Here is an 11,372-nt window from a genome sequence, read left to right on the forward strand (position 1 = left end):
ATGAGGAAGCAGGAGAGTCAGAATCAAAATGCATGTGATGAGGGGCACCTGGGTGGCTCAGTCAGTTCAGTGTCTGACTATTGATTGCAGATCAGGTCATGATCTCACGGTTCGTGAGATCAAGTCCCATCAAGCCGTCATCAGGCTCTGCACTGACAGCACGGAGCCTGCTTGGGATTCTTTTTCTTCCTCTTTCTCTGCCCCTCCCTGGCTTGCGCTCGACTCTCTCTCTCTCTCTCTCTCTCTCTCTCTCTCTCTCTCTCAAAATAAACAAAACTTTAAAGAAAATAAGAAAAAATGTGATGACAGAAGCAGGAGTCTGAGTGATGTGATTTCTGGCTGGCATCATGAAGCAACAGTGGCAGCCCCTCAAAGCTGGAAAAGACAAGAAAACAGATTCCCCCTTATAACCTCAAGCCCTATCAACACTTTGATTTTAGCCCTCTAAAATCCATTTCAGACTTCTAGCCTCCAGAACTGTAAGATAATGTATCTGTATTGTTTTAGGCTGTTAAATATGTGGCAATTTGTTAAGCAGCAATAAGAAAGTAATACACTTGCCCCTACCAATATCATCAATATCGAGCCAAAAGCATATGACTCCTTTTGGTGGAGTCCAGTTGCTTTTACTGCTCAAGACAGAGTACTGGTTTAGAACAAATGTTAATTGTGTCAAAGTAAAAACGCTTTTCCCTTTGCACTACATGAAGTCCCAGAACTAACCAATGGAAACTGCAGTTTGATCAATGCTGAACAGTCAATATGGGTAAAGAAAACACAGAAATATATAACCCTTTCACTGGGCTTTTGAAACAGGGATTTCACAATAATATTATATATCAATAATAACTTCAATTACACATGTGTTCATTGACATGGTTTTTAGGGGAAGCTTTAAGAAGGATACCAAACTGAGACAGGATGAGCCATTTGGAATGAGGTGTTTCATTGACAGCTTGGCAGTGGTTAGGAAATACAAGATAACGTCCCAGGGATAAAGGAACATAAGGTAGGCAATAATAGAAAAGGGCTCTCATCTAAAATATACCCAACAGTAGAGGGAAGAAATGATATGGGAGAAAAAAAAGAAAACTAAAACTAAAACTAAACACCATGAGATGATACTAGGCTCAGATGACTGCCTGGAGCTCCAATTTCTCTATTTCATTCATTTAAATTTAATCTTTAGTTTAATAAATTAACTTAACAACTTCCCAATTTTTCTTTCTTTTTTTCCAGTTCCAATGTAAAGCTTTTACAATTCAGCTGTGAACTACACTTTGATAACAAAGTAGAACATTTCTAACAACTGTGAAAATACTATTCAACTTACTATTCATTCTTTCCATTATTTAAGACTTGTCACACTGATGTCATCAATTTTATATCAGTTCTACCATCCCCGTGCCAGGTTAAATGTTCAAAAAAGAAATCTCTTCCTTACAATTGCACAGCGTGGCACTTTTGAAGAAACTCCATCTTCTTCTGTTGCCCCATTGGGTCCAGGTACTTCTTTCCTCCTCTTTCTTGTGTTGACTTTGGCTGAACTCTGGGCATCCATCTTCTTTTAACTGGGCATAGAAAGTAAAATAGGATCTTTTTCTCATTGAAGTGGAGAAAAAGTCTGTCACCAGTATTTCAGAGATATTAACACAGAAACACTGAGCAAAAGATCAATTGCATAGCATACATTTCACAAGATGAGCCAACTGCACCTGGCAAAAAACAACAAAGCTTCACAAAACACATGCTCTAGCAGAAACACTGAAATACCTCTCTGTGGAACAATGGCCACAATTAATCACCTGACCTTGGAAATTATTACCTTAACCAATGCAGCCTATATGCTAACTGCTAATTTCATATCCTGACTAAATGTAAAAGATTGGAATAGCTTGGCTGAGAAAGTTATATAGAATTTACTATCTTCCCCTAATAACATTCCTGGTGCATCTGGAGATATGATAGGTCCATAGAAAAGCGAAAGGATGTCTTTGGTGCAGATGAGGGAAAAAGCCTTTTTAAAAGAGACAGCCCGGGGCGCCTGGGTGGCTCAGTCGGTTAAGCCTCCGACTTCGGCTCAGGTCAGATCTCACGTTCGTGGGTTCAAGCCCCGCATCAGGCTCTGTGCTGACACTAGCTCAGAGCCTGGAGCCTGCTTCCAGTTCTGTGTCTCCTTCTCTCTCTGCCCCTCCCCCTCTCATGCTCTGTCTCTCTCTGTATCAAAAAAAAAAAAAAAAAAAAAGACAGCCATCACCAATTCCTGGTTTAACAAAGCATGTATTTCTTAACTCTTAATGCTCTACAGATTTCTGAGACCACTCCACCAGGGTTATCTATGAAAATTGTGAAGTGAGTATATTGTATCTTTTAAATGTCCTTCCTTTTCCTTGTCTAATACCCATTCTCCCTTCCTCTTTCAGAGTTAGCACTAAACTATTCAGAGCCCCAACTATTAAAACCCCACCCTGGCTTCTCCCTGCCCCAGGGAAAACTCACAAATTACTTCTCACTTAGCAGAGCTTCTAGCAACCAGCGATCCCGCAACAGCTCCGCATGTTTGATGTTTAATGTTTAGACACTGGCTTGTGCTACCTCTCCAACACCCTGCAAGGATATCTGCATTTTTCTTGGGTAACATCATTTGCACACATAAATTAATCTGATAATGATGCAATTTTAGGCATCAGCCAGAAATGGGGAATAGAGGAACTTTCATGGTCAACCGTCATCTGCCCAACCTATGTACAGGAAAGGTGGAAAAAAGATCCTCAGAGCAGAGATGAAAACCAAAAAAATGCCAGGGGCACTGGGTGGCTCAGTCAGTTGAGCATCCAACTTCAGCTCAGGCCATGCTCTTGAGTTCGAGCCCCATATCAGGCTCACTGCTTTTAGCCTGTCAGTGCAGAGCTCACTTTGGATCCTGTCCCCCTCTGTCTGCCCCTCTCCCACTTGCACTCTCCCCAAAATAAAATATTATTTAAAAACATGCCAGACAGAATGAGGACATTCTACTCCACCTTACTGCCTCTCATAAGCCATCCTAAATAAGATGTTCATCTAAACAACTGCAATTGTGCCTTACTTTCTTTCCTCCAGCTAAGTTCCAAGTGGCAATATGACAAGATCTACAAGAAACCTGACCTAATTCTTAAAGAGTGAAGGTGACACCCATGAGTCATGGCTAAGTATTAGGCTGACATGAAAAATGTCAGAGTCCAAAGTGAAAGATGAGCACCACCCAGAAACTTCCTTTCATCATGAATGCAAATTAAAATGGAATAAAGGTACGATAAATTTAACAAGTTTTCCAGTGATGATCAGAGCTCTTCTTCATTATTGTTATTATGTTTCAAAATATCCAGAGATTGCATTACTACCCCCATCTCACTGATCTGAGAGGCCTACTAAAAACACCTAATCAGTGCAATTAGTGACCATTTCTAATTTACACACAATAGAACTTCTGCTTAAGTATCTGTTGACTTTTCAGCGTAAGTAAACAAAATTCATTATGAAAAATGTAATGAGCAATCTGGTGTCAGAGAGCTGAAGGTCAGATAGTCACTAATAATGGGAACTTACTGTGTACAAGGTACTAAAACATACTTTTTGAAGTAAACTACTTTCTCAAGAAGACCTCAATTCAGCTGAGGAAACCACATGTTCATGATATAAAAGTGCTTCTTGGGATTCTAAAACCACTGGGGGACATTTATTAGAGAACAGGATATTTAGACAGTTACAAATATCGCCAAGTATTTTGAAGTAATCCTCATAAATTACTTATTAATTACAAAGGGAAAAGAGTTACCTTCATAGTGAAAACATTTCTTAGCTACGTGATCCAAGTTAATTAACATCACCAATAATGCCTCCCGATGTCAGGCAATCAAGACACATCACCTGCCCCAAATGCATAGCCTGTATGGATTTATAAGGAACAAGCAAACAAACCTCAATTAAAAGACATTCTAGGGGCACCTGGGTGGTTCAGTTGGTTAAGCATCAGGCTTTGGCTCAGACTATAATCTCACGGTTCAAGCCCACATCAGGCTCCCCATAGTCAGCACTGGGCCTCTTTCAGATCCTCTGTCCCCCTTCTCTCTTTGCCCCTCCTCAGCACGTGCATTAACACACGTTCTCCTCCAACATGTGCATTCACACACTTTCTCTCTTTCTCTTACAAAAAAAAAAAAAAAAGGTTCTGCAAGGTGCCTGGGTGGCTCAGCTGGCTGAACGTAAACTTTTGATTTTGGCTCAGGTCATGAGCCCTGCATTGGACTCCATGCTGAGCATGGATAAGTAAAAAAATAAATACAAATTTTAAAAAATTTAAAAAAACATCAAGCCTGTTATTCTTCAAAAAAATGTAAACCATGAAAAACAATGAAGGGCGCCTGAGTGGCTCAGTCAATTATGCATCCAACTCTTGATTTCTGCTCAGGCCATGACCTCAGAGTTCATGAGTTCAAGCGCTACATTGGTCCACACTGATGGTGTGGCTCCTGCTTGGGATTCTCTCTTTCTGCCCCTTCCAGCTCAAGCATGCTCTCTCTCTCAAAATAAATAATAAATTCTCTCTCTCTCTCTCTCTCTCACACACACACACACACACACACACACACACACACACACACACACACACACACTGAAAGGCTGAGGAATTGTTCCAAAGAAATGACAACAAAATTTCATTTCTACATTGCAGGAGAAATTGCTATAAAGGATAGTTATTAGGACAATCATTAAATTCTGAATATGGACTGTGTACCAAATCATAATACACATCAACATTAAAATAAACTTCCTGAGACACCTGGGTAGCTCAGTTAGCTAAGTGTCCAACTTGAGCTCAGGTATGATCTCAGGGTTCGCAAGTTTAGGCCCCACATTAGGCTTTCTGCTGTCAGCACAGAGCCCACTCCGATCCCCCCTCCCCCCCCACCCCGTGTGTGTGTCCCCTCTCCTGCTCATGCTCTCTGTCTCAAAAATAAACATTAAAAAAATAAACTTCCCGATAATTACACTGTGTTATGTAAAAGACTATCCTTATTTTAAGGAGATAAATGCTGAAGTACCTTGGGGTAAAAGGGTCATGATCTCTGCAACATACCCTCAGCAGCAGGAGTAGCAACATAGGAAGGAGGAGGAAAGGAGGGAACAAAGGAGAAGAAAGGGAAGGAGGAGGAGAGAAAGAAGAGGAAGGAGTGGAGGAGGAGAAGAAAGAAGAAAATTGTGTATACTATGTAATATATTTTAAAAAGGCAAAGCAAATATGGCAAAATGTTGTCATTGTATGAAATTAGATGGGTATAAAGGAGTTAAATTTAATATTTTTGCAACTTTTCCATAGGCTTTACACTTTTCAAATAAAAGTTTAATTTTTAAACTGTTCTATAACAATTTTCCACATAAATAGGCTCTCATATAAGACTGTCTTTCAGATTCTCTAGAAACTTATTCCTTCTGCTTCCTAACTCTTTGATTTACTATACATGATACAAATATTCCAAGAAGTACAGTTTTAGTCATCTAAACATCTTGCAAGGAAGTAAGATCATAACAGCAACAGCCATAATAAGGACTATCTCTTTTTGAATATTTACTATGTGCCAAGCACTGTGCTAGGCACTTAATACACATTATTCTCATTTAACCCATACAAGCTGAGAGGCGGGTATTATTAGCTCCAGCTTACAAATGAGAAAACTAAGGATCAGGGAAGTTAAGCCACATATCCAACCGATCACACCTAGCCAGTGGGAGAAAAGGATTAAATACAGACTTGCCTAATTCCAAAGTCCTTACTACTATATTCGTCTGTCTCCCAGAAGGTTTTTACATTTTATTTATTTATTTATTATGTTGATTTTTGGGAGAGAGAGTGAGCAGGGGAAGGGCAGACAGAGAGGGAGACAGAGGATCCAAAGCAGGTTCCACACTGACAGCAGAGACCCCAATGCAGGACCCAAACTCATGTCAGATTACGACCTGAGCTGAAGTCCGACGCTTAACCAACTGACTCACTCAGGTGCCCCAGAAATCCAAGACTTTTAAAAAAGAAGCTGTCTCATCATCAATATTCCTGCTTCCTTCTATCAAGAACATTCTCTCTATGGCATGGGTCCCTCAAGTTCTTGCAGATGTAAATCAGTCCTAACTGTACAGAATAAAATGTCACAGTTAAAGGTAAACAAGGCCCCAGAACCAATCAAACCTAACTGACACGGCTATTGGCCTGATTCAGAGGCAGTCCAATTTGTCAGCTGTACAGATATGCAGATCTTCCCTATTGGATAGTTTTGCTATGATTTTTCTAAGTTTTCAACTTAAGCAATAAAGAATTCTTGGGGCACTTGGGGGACTCAGTTGGTTGAGCTTCCCACTGTTGATTTTGGCTGGGGGGGGGGGTGTCAATGTCCCAGAGTCATGAGATCGAGCCCCATGTCTTGCACTGAGCTGAGCCATAGAACCTGCTGAAAATTCTCATTCTCTCTCTCTCCCTCTCCCCTGCACTCACTTAAGCTCTCCCTCTCAAAAAAAAAAAAAAAAAAAAAGAATTCCTTAATCTCTGTTCCTCCCTCTTTTAACATTACAAAGAGGTGGCACTTTCCTTTCATGCTACAAAACAATTCAAAGGGGGTCATAATAAATCAAGGGAATAAATGTCATGTCATATTTTAAACAATTATTTTCCATAACTTTCAGTTAAAATTCTTTGATGTTTAACAGAAAAATACTTAAGAGGTCCAAATATATGTTTATAGGAATTACTCAGAAGTCTTTGCTGTGTGTGTGGGGGGCGGTGTGTGTGGGTGTATGTGTCTGTGTGTGTGTGAAAGGGTTCCGGGTATGTGTGCTAAAATATTTTTACGGGTTATTGAAGTATAATTGACATACAACAAATTGTATTTAAAGCACATAATTTAATGGGTTTTAACATATTTATACATCTGTGAATCACCAAATTAAGAAAACCAACATAACTATCACTCTCAGGTTCCCTCATGACATTCATTTTATAATCTATCCCTCCCTCCTCAACTTGTACTTTGCTCTGCTTTTTCGTTTGTTTTATATTGTGGCAAAATATACATAACATAAAATTTGCTTTGCTTTTGAACTGCTTACTTGTCATATGATTCAACTTAACTAGACCAACACGTGGTGAATATTATTATACTAGTAAGAAGCAAAGGCTCTCCTTCTAAGAGTTAAGATGATGTCAATGTGGTTTTAAAGACATTCTAGGAAGGAGTCAAGATGGCAGAGAGGAAGGGAGCTCTGTAAACTCCCTCTGCCCCATCTATCAAACTGAAAAGGACATTACTCTCATCTGCAAGAGTGGAAGGAGAAAATACAGACTCCAGAAAGAAGACAACCTCAAAGATGCCTGAGTGAGTGAGTGCGAACTGGGGAGATTGGAAAACGGGCCAGCCCTAGAGGGGCAGGGGAGGTAGGAGCCCCAGCCCAACACGGGGAAAGTGCGCTGAGCCTCAGAGACAAAGGGAAGAGAAAGAGAGACTGAACAGGCTGATAGTACTGTCACTAGAGAAGATAAAAGACATTTAACCCCGCGTGGAGAGGAAAACACTCACTCTATATATAACTGTTGGGTAGCCCAAATCCCGAATCCGGGTGGCACAAGGGAAAAAACAACCTCCACCCCTGCGCCATCCCGATGGGGAGTCAGCAGCCACAGCAGTGGCATTGGCTGCGCAAATCCCAAATCGCGAATCCCAGGTGCCAAGAGGGAAAAAAGAGCCCCCACCCCTACGCAATCGTGGCAGAGAGTTGGCAGAGGCACGATGATGGCAGGGAGTTGGCGGAGGTGGAGGCATGCACTTTAGAGCGTGCAGCTTATTTCCAGCAGCACACCTTGCCCCCCACAGCGGCAGCACAACTCCCTGCTGGCACCAAAAGAAACTGCTCCCTTCTCCTATGTGATCACGATCCTGCCTGGAGGCTGGGAGTTGGCGGTGGTGTGTGTAGGGGCAAGCACGTGCACTTTGCCTCCAACAGTGCACCTCGCCTCCTGCAGCAGCAGCACAAATCCCTGCTGGCACCAAGTGAAACTGCTCCCTCCCCCTACGAGATCCCGGCTAAGACGTCAGCTGCCAAAGCAAGTACATCTCATCTGTAGTTGTATAAAACTGCATGGACTAGGATTTGAAATGAGGCGGGCCTGGAAAATACAGCTTGGCTCATCTGCGACACAAGGAGATCAGACTGGTTAGAGTGGCCTGCAGCACTTAGTTCCCGTGGACCTTGGGGTGCAGCCATTCATCCTCTGCAACCACCACAGCAGGGCCTCCAAGAGCAGCCCCAAGACCTACTACACCAAACCACACCTATCCGCGAGGGGGAGCTTCTGCTTTTTATTTTGTACTTATTTTTTTATTATTATTACCTTTTTTACTTTAAAATTTTTTTTAATTTTTTAAAAAATTTTACTCCTAATTTTCCTTTTTCCTTTCTCCCTCTTTTTTTTTCTTCCTCTTGCCTATGGGATATATTCTCCCGTATCTCATCCTTATCTCTCCCCTCAACTGGTTATGCACTTTTACATTGTCTATGTCCTTTGTTGTCTCTGCCTCCCTTTATTTATTTTTCTTCTCTTCTTTTCCTCTCTTTTCCTTCCATTTTCTTTTCTTCCTTTCTCCCTTTTAATTTGTTTGTTTGATTTGTCTATCTGTTTGCGTGCTTCTGTTCCCTCTGTGTTTGTCTGTCTGTTTTCCTTCTCAGGGCTACCCCAAGAAACAAGTCAAACTGCGCATGACAGCGAGTCCTAAATATCGCTGAGTAGGGAAAAAAATAAACAAAGGCACAACAAGAGAAACTGAGAGACACCAATTAAAGAATAATTCCTGAAATGACAGGCCCCAGACAGTCAATAAGCCTCCTTTAACAGAGCAATATTAACAGGTGCACAGTGCACAACGAGCTTTTTTAAACTCACATGAGACAGAAAACTAGCCAGAATGACAAAATGAAGGAACTCTCCCCTGAAGAATCTCCAGGAAGAAGTCAAAGACACAGAACTGCTCAAAACAGACCTAAACAACATACCTGAATAAGAAATTTTAAAACTTGTCATTAAACTAATCGCTTGGGTTGAAAAAAGCATCAGAAAAGCAACTGAGACAATAACTAGGAACTTTGAAAATAGGAGTGATGCATTTAAAAGGGCTATAAATGAGGTGAATAATAAAATGGAGGTGAACACCTCAAGGATTGAAGAGGCAGAGAGAAGAATAGGTAAATTAGGAGGTATAATTATAGCAAAAGAGGAAGCTGAAAAAAAAAAAGAGAGAAATTGATCCAGGAGCAGGAAAGGAGAATTTGAGACCTGAGTGATACAATCAAACAGAACATTGGGCTCATAGGAATTCCTGAAGAGGGTGTAAGAGAGAAAGGTCCTGAAGGGATACTAGACCAAATTATAACTGAGAATTTCCCAAATCTGGGGAAAGAAATAGACATTCATTTCAAGAGGCACAAAGAACCTCCTTAATACGTAACTTGAATCGACCTTCAGCACCACATATCCTAGTGAAACTGGCAAAATATAAAGATAAAGAGAGAATTCTGAAAGCAGCTAGGGATAAAAGGGCCCTCATGTACAAAGGGAAACCTATCAGAGGGGTTACAGACCTATCTAATGAAACTTGGCAGGCCAGGAAGGAATGGCAGAAAATCATCAATGTAATGAACAGAAAAAACATGCAGCCAGGAATCCTCTATCCAGCAAGCACGTCATTCAAAATAGAAGGAGAGATAAAGGTGTTCCCAAAGAAACAAAAATTGAGATAATTCATTACCACCAAACCAGCCCTATAAGAAATCCTAAGAGGGACTCTATGAGGGAAATGTTGCAAAGAATACAAGGTACCAGAGACACCACTACAAACAAGAATTCTACAGAGAACCCAATGACTCTAAACCAACATTTTTCAATAACACTGAATGTAAATGGACTGAATGCTCCAACCAAAAGACACAGGGTAGCTGGAAGCTAAAAGAAAGCTGGAAGAGCCATACTTATATCAGACAAACTGAAGGCAGTAACCAGAGATGAAGAAGGACATTATATAATAATTACATGGTCTCTCCATCAGGAAGAGCTAACAATTATAAACATCTATGCGCCAAATTCGGGAGCGTCAAATACATAAAACAATCACAGAAAGAAACAATCTTATTGATAAGAATATGTTAATTGCAGGGGACTTTAATACCCCACTGACGGCAAAGGATAGATCAACCAGACAGAAAATCACTAAAGAAACAATGGACCTGAACGACACATTGGAACAGATGGAAGTGATAAACTCTGCATCCTGAAGTTAGGAAATTCACCTTCTTCTCGAGTGCACATGGCACATTCTCCAAGATCGATCACATACTGGGGCATAATGCAGCCCTCCATAAGTATAAATGAATCGAGATCATACCATGCACACTTTCAGATCACAATGCTATGAAACTTGAAATTAACCACAGGAAAACGTCTGGAAAACCTCCAAAAATGTGGAGGTTAAAATCCACCCTACTAAAGAATGATTGGGCGGGGAGGGCCCCTGGGTGGCCCAGTCATGAAGCGTCCAACTTCGCTCAAGTTCATGTCTCATGGTTCATGAGTTCAAGCCCCACATCGGGGTCTCTGCTATCAACACAGTGCCTGCTTTAGATCCTCTGTCCCCCCTCTCTCTGTGTCCCTGCCCAGCTTGCACACACTCTCTCTCTCTCTCTCAAAAAATTATAAAAATTAAAAAAAAAAGATGCACCCTGGGAGAGGCTATGTGCAGAGAATGGAGTAAAAAAAAAAAAAAAAAAAAAAAAAAAAAAAAAAAAAAAAAGAATGATTGGGCTAATCAGGCAATTAGAGAAGAAATTTAAAAATATATGAAAACAAAAATACAACAAACCAAAACCTCTGGGACGTAGCAAAGGCAGTCCTAAGAGGAAAGTATATTGTAATCCAGGCCTATATCAACAAACTAGAAAAAGTGCAAATTCAAAATCTAACCAAGCACCTAATGGAACTAGCAGCAAGAGCACCTGAAACCCAGCAGAAGAAAAGAAATAATAAAGATCAGGGCAGAAATAAACAGTATAGAATCCAAAAAAACAGTCGAGCAGATCAATGAAACCAAGAGTTGGTTCTTTGAAAAAATAAACAAAATTGATAAACCTCTAGCCAGGCTCCTTAGAAAGAAAAGAGAGAGCACCCAGATAGACAAAATCATGAATGAAAATGGATCTATTACAACCAATCCCTTAGAAATACAAGCAATCAATAGAGATTACTATGAAAATCTATATGCCAACAAACTGGACAACCTAGAAAAAATGGACAAATTCCTAAA

General features: G+C 40.6%; 1 protein-coding gene across 3 annotated transcripts in view; it reads right to left on the bottom strand.

Moving 5' to 3' along the window:
* PCYT1A (phosphate cytidylyltransferase 1, choline, alpha) overlaps positions 1-11,372 on the bottom strand; it is a 51,090-nt gene that overhangs the window by 25,824 nt on the left and 13,894 nt on the right. For 2 of the 3 annotated variants that reach the window (XM_029939528.1, XM_029939527.1), the window contains exon 2: positions 1,445-1,571. In XM_029939528.1, coding sequence (XP_029795388.1) covers positions 1,445-1,561 — 117 coding nt within the window. In that variant the 5' untranslated portion in view covers positions 1,562-1,571. Of the gene's footprint in view, positions 1-1,444; positions 1,572-3,814; positions 3,925-11,372 lie in introns of all 3 variants that reach the window. The other variant, XM_029939529.1, reaches the window with a different exon arrangement.

Source organism: Suricata suricatta, chromosome 5 (genome assembly GCF_006229205.1).
Source record: "Suricata suricatta isolate VVHF042 chromosome 5, meerkat_22Aug2017_6uvM2_HiC, whole genome shotgun sequence".
Lineage (NCBI taxonomy): Eukaryota > Metazoa > Chordata > Mammalia > Carnivora > Herpestidae > Suricata > Suricata suricatta.